At 51.4% G+C, this 19,877-nt stretch overlaps 6 protein-coding genes across 6 annotated transcripts; 2 read left to right on the forward strand and 4 right to left on the reverse strand.

The window, feature by feature from the left end:
* Window positions 1–164: 164 nt before the first annotated feature.
* On the forward strand, window positions 165–2,961 carry N7539_003477 (sulfatase domain protein; the record flags this gene model as incomplete). Its single annotated transcript, XM_056933079.1, has 3 exons — window positions 165–478; window positions 587–2,296; window positions 2,388–2,961. The coding sequence occupies 3 exons, from the start codon at window positions 165–167 to the stop codon at window positions 2,959–2,961; spliced, it is 2,598 nt and encodes an 865-aa protein (XP_056790620.1).
* Window positions 2,962–3,284: 323 nt separating this feature from the next.
* Window positions 3,285–4,106, reverse strand: N7539_003478 (class I SAM-dependent methyltransferase; the record flags this gene model as incomplete). Its single annotated transcript, XM_056933080.1, has 1 exon — window positions 3,285–4,106. One exon carries the CDS (start codon window positions 4,104–4,106, stop codon window positions 3,285–3,287), a length of 822 nt encoding a protein of 273 aa, XP_056790621.1.
* A 1,073-nt stretch (window positions 4,107–5,179) lies between these two features.
* Window positions 5,180–6,404, reverse strand: N7539_003479 (LysM peptidoglycan-binding domain-containing protein; the record flags this gene model as incomplete). The annotated part of the gene is made up of 2 exons (XM_056933081.1): window positions 5,180–6,136; window positions 6,207–6,404. 2 exons carry the CDS (start codon window positions 6,402–6,404, stop codon window positions 5,180–5,182), a joined length of 1,155 nt encoding a protein of 384 aa, XP_056790622.1.
* Window positions 6,405–8,135: 1,731 nt separating this feature from the next.
* On the reverse strand, window positions 8,136–9,671 carry N7539_003480 (NAD(P)/FAD-dependent oxidoreductase; the record flags this gene model as incomplete). The annotated part of the gene is made up of 3 exons (XM_056933082.1): window positions 8,136–8,292; window positions 8,346–9,309; window positions 9,389–9,671. The coding sequence occupies 3 exons, from the start codon at window positions 9,669–9,671 to the stop codon at window positions 8,136–8,138; spliced, it is 1,404 nt and encodes a 467-aa protein (XP_056790623.1).
* A 981-nt stretch (window positions 9,672–10,652) lies between these two features.
* On the forward strand, window positions 10,653–12,400 carry N7539_003481 (uncharacterized protein; the record flags this gene model as incomplete). Its single annotated transcript, XM_056933083.1, has 4 exons — window positions 10,653–10,779; window positions 10,853–10,943; window positions 11,007–11,230; window positions 11,304–12,400. The coding sequence occupies 4 exons, from the start codon at window positions 10,653–10,655 to the stop codon at window positions 12,398–12,400; spliced, it is 1,539 nt and encodes a 512-aa protein (XP_056790624.1).
* A 759-nt stretch (window positions 12,401–13,159) lies between these two features.
* Window positions 13,160–18,800, reverse strand: N7539_003482 (uncharacterized protein; the record flags this gene model as incomplete). Its single annotated transcript, XM_056933084.1, has 2 exons — window positions 13,160–14,333; window positions 14,392–18,800. The coding sequence occupies 2 exons, from the start codon at window positions 18,798–18,800 to the stop codon at window positions 13,160–13,162; spliced, it is 5,583 nt and encodes a 1,860-aa protein (XP_056790625.1).
* Between the last annotated feature and the right edge of the window lie 1,077 nt (window positions 18,801–19,877).

Consider the following 19,877-nt stretch of genomic DNA (forward strand, 5'->3'; position numbering starts at 1 on the left):
CTTCAATTCAGTCCGACATTCTGACCTGTCGCGGTCGGAATAGCGACAACTCTATTGAAAAACCTCAAACTCTGGAATGGAGAATCGCCGGCAAGCCGTACCGAAACTCTCTGTGTTTGGCAAGGGAAAAGGGACTCCGCTGCGCTCGGAGAACCGTTCGCACCATGAAGAAAGTCAGCACGCGACAGCATCTGAAGAATATCACCCGCATTCTTCTGTCGCCGACGTTATGGTTTGATGTCTACTGGCCCGCCTCGCGCCAGTACTGGTTCTCTCTCCTCGTCATCAGTGTCATTTGCGCGAAGCTGCTACATATCTACTCTCACCTCAACTCGCTGTCACCGACCAAGTTTATGCTCTGGGGTCCGACATTTTTCCTCCAGGATATCGCTTGTATCCTCGTCGCGCAAGCTCTCTGCCAAAATTTTTGGCAAAGATGGCTCCGCATTATTGGCGCGCCGGTGGCCGTGCTGCTCAGGTACACACAGAAAAAAGAATCCTCGCCTTTTCTGAGGCTGTTGCAGTTAGATCGTGCGGATGATGACAAGAAAAAATAACTGACTTTAGCTCTTTGCGATCATTCTAGTATCTTGACATCCGGACTGGCGGCGGCGAACTTCTCCTTCTACACACAAACGGGCGCCGAGATCCATTGGCGACAAGCGCACTCATTCCACCGAGATCCCGCTTCTGTCAAGACTCTATTAGCCGGACTGACAGGCATTGTTGTGATGGAAGTCATCTTCGGCGTCGCGGCGTGGATCTCGACTCCATATATTTTCAATTGGGCTGAGAAGGGGACACACGTGCTATTTGTGACGCTGAGACCACTCTTCTTTTGCTGGAAGCGGCAGCAGTCCTTGAACGACCCAAAAAGCTATGCCCAAGTCGCAATTAACGACTGGGACGAGGAAAATCCAGACTCGGAGGCCATGCTGGGCCTGCACGACCCTACGACAGCGCCACTGGTGTCCGTCAGGAGACCCGTGTCTCTCGTCCTGCGTGTCGTGGTGGCCGCTATTACCATAATAGCTCTAGTGCTAAGAGCTATGCGTCCATCCGACGTGGCGTACACGTTCCTCTCCCAGACGGTCATTCTCACGCCATTTGAGCAGCCGCCTCAGCGTGAGTCAACTTTTACAGTGGAGATTCCTCCGGATCTACCGGGAGACTTTAGCTGGCTTTACAATCACTCCGCTCTTGCCTCCCCTCAACACCTCGACTGGCTGCCACCGCAGGCGCTGGCCGGGTTTCGAGATTGGTACGAGAATGGCAAGGAGGGAGTTGCGCTACACTACGACCCGACCCAGGACCCTCTGAAAATTTCCAATCTGGATCGTGATATTGTGGGGCCATGGCGTCACGCAATCCAGAGCGGCGATGTGAAGATCAAGCATGTGTTTCTGCTCAAGCTGGAGAGTACCCGATTCGATGTCTTTCCCGTTCGCAACGACTCGCGTGTTGGTGAGATCATTCGCAATTCTTACGGTGGCACGGTACCTGATATTGTGGATGAACGACTTGCCAACCTTTCTCGCAATGCTGAAAAACTTACTGGTGTCTCAGCTGGCTGGGGTCATAGCGACCACTCTTGGCAGCCCCGTGGCGGAATGTACGCGACCAACGCGTATACTGGCGATACGTTTACGCTGAAGAGTATCTTGGCAAGTGTGTGCGGAATTGCCCCCTTGGTCGTCGACTTTAATAAAGAATATCTGCACCACATCTACGAGCCATGCATGCCGCATGTCCTCGAAGCCCTCAATGCCGTGTCCGGTGGTGATGACGACAGCAAGGTCGAGGCGGACGATTTCACATCTTGGCCCTGGCACCCGGTCTTCATGCAAAGTATCACTGATACTTATGACAACCAAGACCTCCTCATTCCTGCCCTGGGCTTCAAAGACAAAGTTATCGACACCACAATTGACAAAGATTGGGCAGAAAAGGACTGGGAAGAGAAGCAGTCCATCCATCCGCCTGAGAAGTTCAACTTTTGGGGCTATCCAGAACATGAACTGCGGCCGTACTTTGTGAATGCACTGAAGAATGCTGAAGAGAACCATGAGCGTCTCTTCCTGACTCACCTGACGGGTCAGACTCACTTCCCCTGGGATATGCCTGTGGGTGATGAGATTGAGGAATTCATGCATCATACTTTCTTCAACCGTCGAGAGCGGATGAATTCGTACCTCAATACATTGGGTGTTGCGGATCGTTGGATTGGAGAGGTCTTTGACGTTATTGAGGAAGCCGGAGTTGCTGATGAGACTTTGGTTGTCTTGGTCGGTGATCAGTAAGTTATTCTACTCTTTCGTTGAGGTTCTCATGTCGCATGACCCGGCATCCGAGAAGTAACATGCTGACCTTTTATGTGTGCGTGATAGCGGTATCTCCTTGATTGAGGATGGAGGGGTCACTCCCTACGATAATCCCCACGTGTCTAGTTTCCACGTGCCACTCGTTTTCTCGCATCCGAAACTGCCTCACATCCAGATCGATGGGCGTGTTACCTCGATCCAAATCGTGCCGACGATCATGGATCTCCTGGTGGAATCTGGGTCCCTTGACGAAAAGGCTGCACATGCCATCAGAGATCTTCTCCCACTGTACGAAGGCCAATCCATGATCCGCGAACTCGTGGCTGAGAGAGACGGCAAAGTGGACTGGCAATTTACTGTCATGAATACAGGTGCGACATGGTTGGCCGTCCGCTCTGCTGATCAAGCATACCGACTCGTCGTTCCGCTTGTGTCTGATGTGGAATGGCGATTCTCCGACGTCGACCTGGACCCGTATGAGGAGCGACCGCTTCAGTCGTTCACCCTCGACCCCCTTCTGAAGCAGGTTGAAAAGGTACACGGCGAGGCAGCCGTCAAGTGGGTGATTGAAGCAGCGCATGTCACGCGATGGTGGGTCAGTGAGAACTGGCGACGTTATGAATTCCAGCCAGAGGCATGATATGACAGGAAAATGTATCGGCTTGATTTAGGAGTCTTTTTTGTTTGTTTGTTTGTTTGTTTGGCTTATTCTTGTAACTGGGAGGCTTGACACATTCATGTGAACTTTGTCGTTATCGGAGTCCGGCTGAAACGCAGGTCCTAGTGATACGGTGGGAGCCGCACAATCTGGAGGTTTGTGCTGGTGCTATCCTACTGAGGGCTATTATCCCCAAGGACACAGGGCTATCTCTATATTCGAGTTCGCTATAGTCTGGCAATTACCAATCTACTTCATTTCCGAGATCTTCCCACATCTCTCGCATCCATGATCGAGTGCTTCTTCTACTGCTTGACACATAAGATCTCGGCACTGGGGATAGAAATCCATGCATCCTGGTCTTGGCCCCATTCCCTCCAAGCCTGCGAAATGGCCTCCAGATCCTCTTTCCGTGCCATTCCATGGTCCACCGCCGTCGTTGCAAAGGACGAGGACAACGACCGCTCAATCCACGTCTCACTCCACCACTTGACTTCCTCCCTCGTCGCGTAACACCACGAGGTACACGAACACTTGACGTTTGTCAGACCGGCCTTTCTCGCCCACACATGCAGCGTCCGACCCGCATTTGGCTCTCCGCCATTCCGTCTCGCAACTCGATCATACAACTCCTGCCAGCGCTTCAGCCCCGGTAATTCCGGATACCAGACAAACACGCCATAATCCGACTCTCTCGCCGCCACGATGCCGCCCTTCTTCGTCACGCGCTTCATTTCCGCCAACATGCCTACGGGATCGCCCACATGCTGAAGCACCTGGTGACAAAAAACCAGGTCGAAGCTCTCATCCGCAAAGTCCAGTGCGTTTGCATCGCCCTCGACAAAGTCGACATTCGAGACGCCTTGCCTTGCGGCGTTGGCGCGCGCCTCCACCAGGACGCTTCCTGCTCGCTCGAGGCCCGTGATGTGGCCTTGGGGAATGCGGGAGGCGAGATCCACGGTGATGGTGCCGGGTCCGCAGCCGACGTCGAGGATTTTCATGGCGGGCTTGAGATGGGGTAGTAAGAAGGCGAGGGAGTTTTGGGCGGTGCGCCAGCTATGAGAGCGGACTACTGAGGCGTGGTGGCCGTGGGTGTAGGTGGCTGATTCTGATTTGGAGGATGCCATTCTTTGAGGGTGTTTGGCACTTTGATTGTCGTCGTGGAGTTGCGAGGGATAAAAAAAGCAATTTTAATTGTTTTGTGTGTCAAGACGAAGAGATTCTATGTCTGGTATTTTACTTGCACAGAGAATGGAAAAAAGATGGTACACTAAGTGCAGTTAGGCGGTTTATATATAATAAGTGCTTCTCTGGATGGGTTGGAGTTGACACGACTCGGTCACCATTGACCGGAGGTACTTATGCTGCGGATTGAGGAGAGGGCCGACATCGGATCGTGTATGTATGGCTATGCACTTATGCAGTATGCAGTTATGCACTGGCCTTGAAACGTCACCTGTTACTACTGACGGCCAGGTTATAGCGCATTGGCACTTGCCACTCTTCTTGAATCATACCTACTTCCGACATGTTAAAGGAATGCGCACGATCTCTTGAGACGATGGGGTGGGCTTGCCGTTATTCGTCTTCACTTGGTCACTAGGGTAGTAGGTAGGTACCTGAGTATCTACTGGTACCAAACAGTTCCGATGTCGGGACCTTCCATTCTTCTGCTACCAGAAGCCGTTCGTACGTACGCAAACTTGAGCTGCATATTGGACAGAGACAGGGACAAGACCACGGCAGGTACTAGAAGCACTCTAATTATAAGTATGAAGGCTAAGGTAATAGTCCATATCTGGTCAGTGGCGAAGATGGGCGAAATGAGAGACATTGAGGGTTGTTATATCAATAGTTGCCAAAGAGTAGATCGGGTTCAACTTCAATGCTGCACACCCTACTTTCTCCATCTTTCTCCAACCATGCCTTTCCTCGTGAACATCCCCTCAAAATTCCTCGGTTGAATGACAAGGTCTCGAGCTACAAGCTACGAAACGACTGAGAAGGACCATGTATGATCTGTTAATTAGTAATGCTAGAAATTATTAGACTGCTCTACACTGATCAAGCCCACAAGCCAGTTCCAACAAACGCTGAGTCGGAAGTCTCCTACAAATCCATACAACATGACGTCTTTCTCTCTCTACACACACACACACACACACATTGAAGTCCTGCCACAAACACATCCGTGGTCCGCCTAGACCCTTCGACGCTGAAACGAGGTTGGACGAGCCTTTCGAGCTACAACCCTCATGGTGCTCGATGTAGACGTAGACGCAGACGCAGCCACAGCCACAGAGTTCACCACAGGCACAGTCTTGCCCTCACCAATGCACACGTAATAACCCTGCCACAGGTTGGAGCAGTCAGTGCCCACCGATGGGTTCCAGGTATAAAAGTCCGAGAGCGAGACACCCTCCGCCATGGAGATCGAATAACACGTATCACCTGCCTTGACCATCTCGTAGTGATCGCACTGCGAGGCAATGCCCTTCTGCACCGGGTTTGGCGGGACCACGGCCGCAGACGAAGCTGGAGCCGGAGGCAATGCCGAAGCCGCCGGGGCATTGGTCGACTCGGGGATTTCTGACGATGAAGCGGTAGACGGGGTAGCTACTGCTACTGAAGCTGCTACCACCGGGGTCGGAATCGTGGAGAGAGTAGTGGGAACTGGACTGGCGGAACTGGGGGCTTGCGTGATGACTCCGGTACAGACGTAGTATCCGAGCCAGAGGTTTGCGCAGCCGGGTCCAACGTTAGGGTTCCATTTCATGAAATCGGCCATGTCGATGTGAGCTTCTGCGACGATGCTCTGGCACGAGTCTCCAGCGGCGACAGAGTGGTAGGCATTGCACCCGGTGATCACGCCGGGCTCAATGGGGCTGGGGGTATTTTTATTGTTTTTGTTGTTGTTGTCGCTACTGCCACTGTTGTCGCTTGATATGACCGCAGCTGAATTGGAGTTGGAGGTGTCGGGAGCCAAGGCATTTGCTGTTGGAGAGAGGGAGCTACTCGCGACGCCAGACACATCTGTAGTTGGAGGCGTCGTGACGTTGGTGGGAGTGGTGGTCGCTCTGCCATAGTTGACTTGAACGCAGTAATCGTATCCCGAGACAATGGCGCAAGATCCGTCTGATAGAGTGCTCGCTGGGTTCTGCGTGAAGGAATTAGTGAATAGATCTGTATTTACGCGGAGACGTAGCGAAGAGGTCGAAATTACGCACCCAGGTCGCAAATTGTTCGGCTGTGATCGACTGTGAAGCTTCAATATTGGCACAAGTTGTCCCAGGTGCGGAGGACACCCAGCCAGAACAATCGGCGGCAGTGTCAGGATGGGCTGTTCCTCTCGGTGGAGACACCAAAAACCCCGTTGCCAATTGCATGGGCAAAAGAAGGACAAGACGATATCGAGTGGAAAGCATGATGAAATGTTGAAGTCAAAACGCAGTTGATACTTGTACAATCTTGAACTGACAGCGCAAACACCGGGTGCTATTCGCAGCGGTCAAAGTGAAGCGTGGGATAGGACACAATCAATTACAGCGAATGTTTGTCTTTTTCATTCATTTTCCTCGCAAGCGAAAAGGAGACACACCCCATATATTTCCATTCGGAGCCTTTCTGGACTCCATGGCGCTGTGCATATTTGACGATATCTCGGACCGGACATGCCGATCTTTCATTCCTCCGCATGTTGCGTTCCTATCAAGGGGCTTTTACAGAACGTACCAGGCCTCTCGAGAGACCGACCCTTCCTCAAGCAAGCATTTCTCCTGTAGCATTCCTCTCGCTTTCGGCCAGTCACAGGTCTCTAGTCTACTCCGATTCAAGGTCAAGCCATTTTCTTCACCAAATATCGTTCGAGAGCGGAGGAGTGCATGTGCCGCCGAGGGAGAAGATTTCCATTTCTTGCTGTCATTCAACGTTGCTGATCGTGGCTTGAGGGGATCATGTCAGCTCCAAAAGCATGCGAGAACTTGCGTTCATGTGTTTTCATTTGTTTCTAGGGGCTGAATGTCGAGCCCGTGCCCGTGTGGGCTTCCATTGGGGTTGAGTATTCACCTTTCCGCATTCAAAGTGGAGCAACCTTAATCATGCGGCTTGGGCTCAGAGCAGCTTGGCTTTATAAGCATAAATGAGCGAAATGGTAGGAGAGGCCAAGTTTTGCGTTGTTAAGTGGAAGTATTATCTTCTCGGAGTGACCAGCCCTGTGGAGCCACTCTAACTGGGAAGATCCAGAGCATGATACCTCATTAGAGATCTTGACCGTAAATACCAGGAGTCGAAGATGGCAATCGTGCAAGACTGGCGTTTCATTTTGACTCGATCTGGGGATGCAGGCAGAGGGTGGGTGGGATATGCTGGAAGATGGATGAATAGCCCCAACACGGGACATGGACCAAGATAAACTTTCGGGAAATTTCGATCATATCTCAAATTCAAGGAATCAGCAAAGTTTAACTTAAAAACATGGTGCGAGCGAACAACAGCGTAAGGTTGTTTCATCAGTATGTAGGTGGGATTGGAAGATAAGGTTGACATGCCGCTTGGGGAATATAATGAATGCTACAATCACTGTACCTTCAATAGGGAGACGTCTGGTTTAGGAATCTCTTCCATGTAGTGATTAATCGTGCGATCTTCTCATATATTTTAGTGGACGCGCGTGATAGTGTCGAGACTATGATCAAACTTTTGCAAAACTTATCAAGCTAAAGTTTGGAGAAGGGGTAACTCTTTCTTCTGGAGATGAATGGAGGCTGGGAAAATGTGTTGAAATATTCCGAAAAGTTGGCAGAGGCTCCTCTTTTTCTTTTCTGAATGCAGAATATAAAGCCATGAAGTGGGTACATGCACTTGAACCTGTTGTCGATCATGTCAAAGTACCATGTCTGACTTTTTTCGGGGGCCTGGTCAATGTACAAAGATTTGCCCAGAATGAAGCCCAGGGCTACCTTGGCCAGCAAACTTCACATGATAGCCGAAGATTGTCGTAAAGACATCATCCTCGGTAGACACAGATCACGGGTGGCATACAAGAGCGTGGCGGCTCTAACAATGATATACACGAGACGATCACTGGAAGAAGTCAGACCGAAGACTCGTCGGTGATTTAGCGTTTGGTATTCTTTGCCTTCTTTCAGTTCTGCTTTCTACCATATTGATGGGATGTCTCCGCCTAATAATCGGGCGAGTCGTTTGGGTGTAAATTGGAAACATTCGGGTAGTCCTGTGTCGCTCCATTGTCCCCCGAGCATCAACTTGACCACTCCAGGCGCACAAGTAAAGATTCGTGCCATTCCTGTGAGACTTCCGGGTTAGTTCTCGATTGAGAGAGCCGTCAGAATTGCCTCAAATATTACTGACCATGGCCATTGAAGCCGGCGCAAATGTATTGGCCTGGCAGAGAGTCGATGGCACCGACAAACGGAACTGAATCAGTGGTCATGGCAATGATTCCTGACCATGCATGATCCAACCCCTCCCCACGAATGTCTCGGGTATTTTGTGAAAAGTTTGGAAATATCTTCTTGAAGCTACTGAGGGCATCTTGGACAATTTCGTCGTTGAAATGCGAGTCGTCGATGCTATAGCGACTCGCCAATGTCTCCGCACTCAACGTCGGATTTGAGCGGGAGACCCCCAAGATCAACGTGCCATCTTCTTGACGTTGAATCAATGAGTAGAAATGATGAAGACTGTATCGCAGCGAAAAGGTCTGCCGGAGGGCATTGTTGGCCGTGAAAGCTACGGTAGGGATAAGCGAGTGGGCCTGGGCGCGATTGGGCCGAAGATAGAGCTCCAGCTGGGGTAATAGAAGAGCTGCATGAGCGTTGGTGCAGTGAACAATTCTCTTCGCACATATTGCTCCTCGCGGAGTATGAACGTCCCATGAAACCCCATCTTGGGACTGGACAATCTCAGTGGCGGGACAGAATGTGAAAAGCCTCACACCTCTTTCAATGACCGATTCAAGCAAGAACTGAGCCAATTTGGCCGGGTGACTCGAACCAGCCGGCCACTCGTACGCTGCAATCGCGTCCGGGATTCTTGTCTTTGCCTGCGCTTCCGCACCTTCGTAGAGACGAATGTGCGATACATCTCCACCAGCTGCTTTGAATTGCTGGAAGCTTTCCGCTTCATAGACCGCGAATTCCGGAGTCATACAGACGTCAAAAGTAGACGTTAAATGGAAGTCGCATTGAACGCCATGTTTGGCCACAAATTCATTGACTTTGTCCAACACTCTACGCTCGTCCGAGATGATCCGGAGAGCCTGTTCGGGACCATGGACTTTTGCATAGGCACTGAATCCACGAAATGCGTCTGGGTGGTATGTTGAAGTCAGGTACAGCACAACTTATTTCAGTCAGACAGGGCCGATCTTGAATCAGTAGAGACATACCCGGTCGGACGTGGCCTGCATTTCGTGAACTGGCACCACTCGCTGCCTCTCGAGCCTCAAGAATCACGATATCCTGTCCCGCAACCCCTGCCTCGATTAGCTCAAAGGCTGTCAGTCCTCCTGAGATCCCAGAGCCGATCACCACGTATTGTGTGCGAGTTGGTACGGGATCATTGTGATGAGCAGCGAGATACGGAAATGCGCGAGTGGTCCGCTGCCAGTAACTCATGCAAGGGGTTTTGTTTGGCAGATTCCTGCTAGAACCGTTGTCGGGGTGAATCATGACGAGTGTGATGTCTGGCAGTGATATCGGTACAAAACGGGTTGAGTTGTGTGAAATTAGGAAAGAAGTCTCGATAATCTCAAGTGGTTCGGCGATGTCTACCTAATCTCATAGGTTGTGTACTTTGAATCATGTAGTTCTTATCTTCAGGCGTATTCCCGAGCAAGAACTGAATCAGGAGCAGTACCTAACTACCTACCTAGATTGCTGGCTTGGAGACTGTAACTCTACAAACCAGAAATGTTCACACAGAGTTGATACTCTCATGTGACTTCGCCCCTCTCTCAGTCTTGTCTTTGAACCCCCTCACGCAACTTTATCGTCCGCCACCGAATTCCCCTCCCAGTTGACATGATGTTAATTGAGTGAACTCCCGCTGATAAGCTTGTCACCCTTGGAGACGCCGCCAGCTTCGACTCCGATCGGCTTCAAGCGCGTTCGTTTATACTCTTGGCAATCGGAGAACTTCCGCCATTTGCGAGTGGACGTGGAGGCTACTACTGAAGCCCTGCCGAGAGAACACGAGGTGCGATTTCGGAGATCATTTGGGGTAACTGCATGCTGCATGACCTCCCACAGGCCAACCCAAGCAGGGCCCAATGCCTCAAAGAGGAAGGCTTTGTCATTGAGAATTCGGATCTTTACCGAGGCGGCATTCCAGCCAATTTTCTAAGACCTTTCATTGGCGGGGAGCCGTGTCTGCCCTTATCACCAGACATCAGCCCAGAGCTCGCAGACCTCTGGAGGCGCTCCTCCTTCGAGATCTGATCCGCAATCTATGTGGGTACACTCCCCATATGCATGCGGAGGCGCATGGAGATGCGACCAGGAAGGGTAAAATCACGCTGAGCCAGAAAGTAGTGAGTCAGTGGCCGCTCTCCATATCGTCGACCTTAAGAACAGAGCAACAGGACGTCCTTGCGCTGGATACTGAGATCCAGTCCTGCAGGTCATCGATCGCGTGAACTTGCGCCGCCCATCATGCTGGGCCTGTCCAAAGTCTTTCGACGAGGCGATTCGGTGGACGAGTATGTGCGCACGGCAGATGAGCGGGCTCTTGTCCGTCGCCTAGATACCTTTCTGCTGACGTTCGGCTGTCTCTCCCAAGGTCGGTAGAGAGCCTCTTGCTGGTGATCATGTTAGATGTGTCTTGTCAAGTGCTTCACTGACCCAGTCTCTAGTAATCAAATATTTGGACCAGCAGAATATCAACAATGCATACGTCTCGGGGATGAAAGAGGATCTGAACCTTCGCGGCAATGAGTTGAATCTGTAGGCTGTCCTCTCTCTCTCTCATTTTTGTTGTTTCATCGAGCGATTACTGACGGGTTTCAGCTTCACAACCTATTTCAATGTCGCATACTGCGTCATGCTCATTCCATCCCAAGTCATTTTGACCTACGTTCGACCAAGTTACTGGCTTCCGGGCCTAGAAATCGTGTGGGGTGTCTTGACTGGATTGATTGCCATGACTACCAATGCGAAGCAGGTCTACGTTCTTCGCGTCTTCTTGGGACTTTGCGAGAGTAGCGCTTGGCCTGGTATGATGACTCTACTGAGTAAGATCACCGCAACTATCGACACCTCATTCTTGCTGATTTACATGCTGACTTGAGTTTTGGTAACCTCTAGTGTACTGGTATACCCCGACCGAGCTCGCCAAACGCATGGGATTCTATCACTCTTGTCAGGCCGTGGGCCAGATGATGTCTGGAGCCATGCAAGCGGCCATTTCAGAGACGCTCAATGGTCATCGAGGACTGGCAGGCTGGCGTTGGCTGTTTGTGATCAACGCTATCATTACAGTGATCTGGGGATTCGCCGGATTCTTCATGATACCTGACCTGCCCAACAATCCCAACCCACGCGCATTTTGGTTCCGTAAAGTTCATGCAGAGCTCTCCATGGACCGTCTTGCTCGCCACGGTCGAGCTGAGCCCAAGAAGATGACCTGGGCCGGTGTAAAACGGACATTTTCCGGCTGGGTGGTGTACTTCATTGCTATACTCTACATTGCGACCGTGCTTGGCACATACGGCTATGTGTATTTCTCCCTCTTCCTGAAGGCGCTACAGAAGCCTGATGGGTCCCCACGGTGGACTGTATCAGAAGTGAACGCGATCCCCATCGGAGGCTCAGCCATCAACGTCGTCTTTGTCTGGATATGGGCACTATTGTCGGATTACTTCCGTACCCGCTGGGCGCTCATCGTGGTCCAGGGAGTCATCGGAATCGTTCCATGCATCATCATGAGTATCTGGACGTCTCATCCAACTGCGGTACCAATCTCCGCTGCCTACGCTTCATACTTCATCTCGTACATCTGTCTGGGTACCGCCCCGCTGATCTTTGCATGGCTCTCGGATCTGATTCCCCAAGATCCCGAGGCGCGTACGCTAGTCGTGGGCGTCTCGGTGGCCGTGTACTACTCCATCTCTGCATGGTCACAAGTACTCGTCTGGCCGGCCTCGCAGGCGCCATATTACAAATACGGGTGGCAATCCGCGTTGGCTTTGTTGGTTCTCGTCATTATCATGACCTGTGCTCTGCGGTATATTGACGTGCGATATCTTTTGCCCAAGCGTGAAGAGTTCCAAGAAACTCTGGAAGGCACAGCCGTTCGTAGAAAAGACAGCGTCACAATTTCCGTGGAGGGTGAGGAAGCTTCCGGTTCAAGTTCGAAGCCTCCTGCCAAAGTACCGGCCAAGACGACGATTGATGAAGTGTAGTCAGGCATAGAATAGTCATTAAAAAGACATGTGTTGCCATAACTACAGTCATTATACCTTCGTCAAGTATTCTTAGCCGGAAAGAAACCATAAACATGTATCATAGCTTCCAATGGCGCGACCGCCACCTGCACAGGGCCAATAAAGGAGTTTCGCAATCGATCGGTGAAACCTTGGAAGCTCAACGTCAACAATCAGGAACATTTCAAGGAAATGCCATGGAATGATTGTGGTGCAGCCGGGCACCTACCTAGCTAGGCAGGGCCGAGAATTTCTCTCATGACTAGAAATGTGACCATCGACAAGGTAATCGCCATCGTGACTAAACCAACCTCCAGTACAATGTGATTTGAAGCAACAAATCAACGCTAAAGGTAAGACTTCAATAACTTTTCACCTGGCCTCGTTGCCGGTAATGACCACAAAGGCCATAAAAAGAGTAGTAATTCATCTTCTTAGTCAAAAACAGTATATGTGATAGCGCTAGTGTTCAAGCCTCCGTTCTCCAGACATTCAAGAATCAAACTCCCGCAATGCAAAGCCAACCCAAGTGTTGCGTGAGAAGAATTGACCAGACACCAGGATCGTATCGCATTCAGCCGTAACTGGACCTCCCCAAAAAGCAGCAAAAACAAACGCATCAAAAACACCACAGGAATAATCAACACCGGACCCAATGCTCGCAAAGGCCAACGTAAAACAAACCATAGCTGCTCGCGGGCCGTCTGGCCCAAGAAACATCTCGAATCCAATCGATTCTTAGCTCTTCGACCCCTTCCCTCCAGTGATCGCCTTCCGGCGGAGGACACCCAGTTCCTCCAATTTGGACCATGCTTGACTCATATCAGCGTTTTCGACAAGCAAACCTTTCATGTCCAAGCCATCGAGACTGCACAAGGACCCATTTGTTCCCGCGTACAAAAGCAACTCCAGAACTTTGCGGCGCATGCGAGTAGCGCGATCCAGACGAAGCAGATACTTTTCATCCGCCTGTGGGTCTGCAGCCGGCAAGGTGAAGGGATCGTTCACGTCCATATCCTCACCGCTCTGGGACGAATCGTCCCAAGTGACGATATTATCAACAGGGCCTTCTCCATCCAAATCGGCCAGAGCATCAGTCAGTTCACGATGACCTGCAGTCGCGGAGACAGCCACACTGGCTGGATCTTTGTTCTTTTTGCGATCTGCTTTGGACCCGTTGCCAGTCACCGTAGGCGGGTAAAATCCGACCGTGAGGGGGTTGCCCCTGATATCAAGTTTGCGCAGGGAGCATGGAGTGCTTTTGCTCGTCCTTCCAAGCCGACTCAAAATCTGGCAGACACGTCTCATTCTGTTGAGTCGATTGCCCGCAACAGTTAACCTCGAAAGGCATTTCATGCCCACCAAAGGCTCAAGATCAGCAAGGGAGTTGAAATTTAAGTTCAACACCTTCAAGTTCGGAAAGGTCGCTGAAAATTCGGCAGGAAGCGCTTTCACTGCACACGCGGCGATATCAAGTAGTTGCAGTCGTAAGAGAGGAGTGGACGGTCTTAGGCACATCTCAGACAGTTTGTTGGATGAAAGAAATACTTTCCGGACGTCCTTGATCAGACCCAGATCAAGATTCAAGATAGAGTCGTCTTGTGAAGGAGCTGGGCTCTGCTCCCGAACAGAGAGCACCTGCAGGTTATGACAATGCTCTAGACCGGCGACGCTTGAAAGATTGTTCTGGTCGAGGTAAAGAAGGTGCACAGAGAAGAAGCTTTGCATATCAAAGCGTTCCAGTCGATTTTCAGAGAGCTTCAGGGCGCGAAGACTAATCAGAGCCGTCGCCGCGTCCAAGGATAGGAGGCGATTCGCGCTAAGGTCGAGATTAGTGAGTGCGGGAAGCCATTCAATATTATGAACAGATTCCAATCTGTTGTGGCTCAAATCAAGGTCGCGGAGGCGAGTTCTGGGATGAGCATGGATTAGTGTACAAGTTCAAAAGTCAAAGCCAACCCTTCACTCACAGCTCGGTTCCTTCAAAATCCACAGATTTCAGCAAGTTGTTACTAAGCTTCAGACTCAACAACCCATTCAATTCGAGAACGCCGTCAATGTTGCGGATTTTGTTATCATTTGCTTTCAGTTCCCTTAGATGAATCAGACTGGAAAATCCATTCAATGTCTCAATGTCGTTTCCAGAGATGTCCAAGTATTGTAAATTGGTGAGGTGGCTCCATGCAGTCAGATTGGAAAGACAATTCTTTGAAATCTTCAGAGTTCGCAAGCTGGGCGGGACGCCACTCAGTTGACCGATGCTGTTCTCGGTCACATCCAAATCTTCAAGTCGTGGACAGAACTGACTCAATTTCTGCAGGGAAGTCAATCCTTTCTGCCGTAGCACAAGTCGACGTACATGCTCCCAGTAGGGTTCATATGGTTCCGCATCCGTAATGTGCTTTATCAGATCCTCCGTGGCAAGTGCAAACGTCCCGTGTACTTGTCGAAGAGAGGTCGGATTGTCTCTTTGGGCCACGTAGCTTATCTCTGAGTTCAAAGGCCTGTCTGGTTGATTGACTGAAAAGTCAGCCAGAGGGCTGAGGTGGAAGCTGTAGCTGTTTTCTTGACCTGGAGAGGTCAGCGGCACAAGCGATTGTTCTGTGCTATTGACATGGGCATCTGTCGGCGATTTAAGCGCATTGTTCATCCGTACCAGACTAAGATCGTTTGTTGTATCCTCATTTCGCTCGTCGATCCTTGAAATAGGCCGCCTTATGAATGGCTGACTTTGAGAGGACGGCTCGCGTGACTTCACGGAGTACGCGGCTCCGGCTTTTTCTTCTTTCGACACACTTGATTCGGCTCCAGATTCAGTGTTTCGGGAGCTAGTATCCGAGCCGTGCGAGTCGTCTTGGTAGGCAACATGTGATACCACTGGCGACGAGAAGGTGATCGTTGCGACTCGCGACTTTTTGGGTTCTTGCTCGGGGGCAAAGGTAGGAGCATCGTTTCCTGTCGTCAAATATGAGCCGTGTTTTGTTTCGATTGCGTTGTGCGTTCCCCAGGACGTTATTCGAGATCCTGTGTTCGGGGGGTTGTTTGTGAGTGGTGTACTCCGAGATGGCACGGAACTGGCGTGTACAGACTCATCCGTGACTGCCTCTTGCTCATCCAGTCCGGTGGGTGGCCGAGTGGCTTCCGCTGGTTGGGACGCGCTCATGGGCGGGTCTTCGCTCTCTTGGGATCTGCGACGTGAACCCAAGTTTTGGATTCTCATCATCTCTTGGATCTCATCTACACTCAAATCCGGTATGTCCTTGAATGGATCTTCTAAATCCTCATGAGTGATGGTCTTGCGCTCCGATGCGTGCGGGTCGTCTTTCACCCATTGGTGCTTTGACCTGTCATAGACAAATCCATTCACCTGTTCTGGAATGAGATGAGATACCAGATCTGATGACAGCATTCCCTTCGCTGTCGAGTTCTGTGAAGAGCCGGTTGGCACAGAGCGAACACTGAACCCTGACATTTGAGTATTGATGGTCATCAGATCATGAGCAATGTCTTCCGCCATATCGTAGATCGATCCGCTTGGTTTTCGCTTTCTAGGCTCGAGGCCTGAACCTCGTGTCCCCTGCGGATCCGCTCTCGGTCGACCTTGTGTGCTCAAAGCCACTGTAGACCCGGTTGCACCAAAATCGATCTCCTCCCTTTCCTGATACATTTTCAAGTAGCTCAGGATTTGCGGGTTGAGCTCCTTCGGTTCGCGCTGCTTGCGCAAGTCGATTCCTTCCCGGCTCGGAGGGCGGGAGAATGCCTCTCGGGTTGATTCGTCGTCATACAACGAGTTTGCCTCCTCTTCTTCCTCACTCTCTGGGTTCGACTCCTGCACGCTCGTGAGACCAACAGTAGGTCGGCCTTTTGATCGAATGAGGTCCATTATCTTGGTGGCCTCATTGAGATAGTCCTGGGTTGTAATAGAGCCCTTTCGTGACGAGTCACTTGTGCCGGTGATCTTCACGAGGGGAATTTCTCCTTCAAGCGAAAATGAGTCCGAGTAATCGCGCTCATCAAAATTGACTTCAGAATATGCTCCGCTGGGTGCGATTCTCGATTGATGGGAAGACCGAATCTGACTTGGCGTTGGCGTTCGAGGACGCTGCATTGATTGTGATAGACCGGGTGGTGCAAGGAAATCGCCATTATCAGGTTGAACTCCATGTTGTATTAAACTTCGCTGAAGGAGAGACAAGCTTTCTCCGAGTCGGGACGGAGAGTCATCCTGCGCAAAAGAGGCCTCTGGTCCAGCACTATCGTCTCGCAGAATCGTGCGACGCCGTTTTGGACGAGGGTCTGCTGGAGCCGCTCGAGGTACGCGCTTTGTTTCAGAGACGCCGATGTTTTCCTTCTCGATCTTCCGCGACATGACACGTGTACGTTGATGACCAAAGTAGCTTTGTCGGGTCCAGGCCGATGGTTTGCGAGTAAAACCAGAGCTAGCCGACCTTGCGTAACGAAGTGAGTCATGTCTTTGAGACGACCATCGCAGGTATTGTTGTCGATCCGAGGATCGCTTCCGCGAAACAGGTCGCGATCCAAACCCTTGGATCTCATCATACACCAACTTATTCTCGTAGGGGCTGGCATCGGAGAAATCAAACTTGTCGAGCTCGCCATCTCCGAATCGATTTATCCTGGGACGATTTGCATTCCGTGATGCCAGTCGCTCATTGAGTCTTGATGGTATTTCTGGAAGTGGCTCATGGCGGGAGTTCAGGAAACTCCGACTCTCACCTTTGCGCCGGGCTTCTTCTGAAGGCGAAGGGGGTTCATCTCCATCAGAACCGTCACCAAAGGCACCCTCGAATTGACTCATTCGTCGCATCAATCTGTTGTTTGTGAAAGTGTCATATTCACCGAAGAGCTTGAGGGGACTGCCGGACGAGGGCATGGTTCCGTCTTTGGAATCAGCATCCCCAGATCCAGATGTGGACGGTCGAACGTGAGATGAGGAAGGGCGAGGTAGTACAGGTGAGACATTAGTCGGAGATCGCCCGAAAATAGTAGAAGTGCGGATCTTTGTATTTGCAAGGCCGTTTGGCGCCTTGCGGTGGGAGGGGAAGGGGGAAGGGGAGAATCTCTGGTGGAAAGCGCGACTGGCCACACGGCGATTGAAATCGACCGTACCCATTGATAAATCTTGGGGTAGCGAGTGACTTGTCGCGTCCAGAAGGCTGTCGTCGCGTGATTCATGATCCAGTTGCGGCTCCCGATTATTGTGAAGGAGGAAACTGTCACTTGCTGGAGAATCCGGCCGTTCCGCAGAATCCAGAGACAAGCTCTCCAACTTGTTAGTGACTTGTTTGAGCGCGGATTTGATCACTTCGGATGCAGCTCCACCACTCAAGGTCTCCGGTCGTGTGAATGTAATGGGCGTGATCCCTTCGTTGCGAAGATCTTCCAGGCCACTAGCAGTTCGAACGCCCATGCCGTCTGTTTGTGACGCTTCCTCGAGAATGAATTGCGCGTCACTTGGTGATCCAATTGGCGAATTTTCTTCCAGTCGGTGACAAACCGTACCACTCTGCGACTGTGTCCCAGCGAGAGACTCGTCTTCATTGGCAGTCTCTGTTTCGCTTTTGTTCTTCTCGTCCCCCACCGGGGCGCTTCCTCTGAGGGATGTTACTTCGGTGAACTCCCACAATTGTTCATCTGGCTTCGTGAAGGGCATGGAATCTGGCGGACCGGATCCGGAGCCGGGTGACGGAGGCTTGAAGACACTCTCGAGGCCCATCGGCGCGAACAAGTCGCGTTGATCAGCCGCGGCAAGTTCGCCACGAACCAGGCGTTTCCGCCATTCGGGCGTGTCACCTCCATCCTTTTGACCCTTAGTTGGCTTGATTTGTACGGTGTCGGTCCCATGATGGCTCGATTGTGTGGCCGAGTAACTGGAGACATTGGATACAGACCGGAGAGGAGAGCGCGTGTCCATGTTTGACGGCTGTCTGCCGAATGTGCCCAAGCTTGGCCGGGGGCTGCCTTTCGGCGTGGTTTTCGGCGTGGTTTTCGGCGAGTTCTTCTGAGAGGGCCTCGGAGATGGTTTCGGCGAGGCCTTCGGGGTATCTATCCGCGACCTTGTGGGCGTCGTTGAGACCGGTTTTGGCGGCGGCCTGATTGTCGGCGTGCGAGGAAACTTTGGTTTGGGAGGCTCGCGGCGGATGAAGTGACATGGCCGGGTGACTTTTTTCGAGTGATCGACCGGGGATGGCTGTTGTGCGACGGATCGGCGGGCTGCCACTGGAATGCGACTTGGAGAATCTAGTGGACGTCGCGGGGAGGAGGCGAGAAGGCTCACAACCGGTCCTTCAGGAGTGGGTGTTGCAGGCGCTGAAGGCCAGTCGTCCGACAGACTGTCCAGCCAAGGTTCATCGCCCATTTTCCTCGTTTATTATGATGGTCAACTTTTGTTATGATGCGGGCCGAGCGGCGCGCGTCGTGCAGAGCGGCGCACACTCCGTCTTCGAGATCACAGAATTTAGGCGGGTGGCCGAGGCAATCTTGCATCTAATCCAGTCTGAAAACATGAGTTGGATTGATCGAGACGGAGGTTCTTGCGCATCAGCGATGTTTGAGACTTGAACAGTGGGATAACGAGTGCGGAGTCGCTGGTCCGAGCCTGGAGATTCAGCTCCACCTAAGCTCCTCCTTGTTTATTGCGACCAGGTACAAGTACGACCCAGTCCCGACTCCCGAGTCCCTACCTCGTACTAATTATAGGGCGCGAGGTACCTCTACTTAGATCCCGATCACGTCCCATCTGCAGCAATAACACGGGATTGCGATGAAGACTGACTCTCTTTGCCTACTGTGTCGATGTGAGGAGCTGCTGCTGGTCAATGTTTGTGTCATACATCGTGATTCCCCCTTACGGTGCCTTGCTTGCGACTGGAGATTATTGTTCACTCGCGAAGACCATTTGATGTCGTGTCTGGCCGTCCAGCCCCCGTCCTCCCCAACTCCCAAGCCGCCAACGAGTAGTCTGATTGGCCGCAAGGCCGACTGTATCGTTTTGACCCACCACGACTCGGGTGGGATGCCGAAGTGACTGTCGAGTTTGTACCTTGCAGTACTAAATGTGCAATGTCGATACAAGTGTGGAATGTATATCCTGTTGATCTTGGCTACCTCCATGACTCGTGGCCGAAGAGGCCGCCGAAGGGGTACCAGTTGCAGACTTTCTGGTCACCGCCCGTGGCGGCAGGTTGCATAGCCACATACTTCTATTATGTTCATACATACCTTTGTTCTATACCTGGTCAAGTACGTACATGACAACTATATACTCAGTTATCCATATAGTAGATTACGAAACAGTAGACACATAGATTCCAAGAAACAGGCTCGTCTTGGCAATACATCCAGGTGTGCGCTTATCAAATTCACGTCGCTCCGGTCATCTATCTCATTCTGATCTGCAAACTTGTTCAGCTGGCATATAACAGTATTGAGCCGC

The sequence above is a fragment of the Penicillium diatomitis genome (assembly GCF_028827545.1).
Source record: "Penicillium diatomitis strain IBT 30728 chromosome Unknown utg000004l_segment0_segment0, whole genome shotgun sequence".
NCBI lineage: Eukaryota > Fungi > Ascomycota > Eurotiomycetes > Eurotiales > Aspergillaceae > Penicillium > Penicillium diatomitis.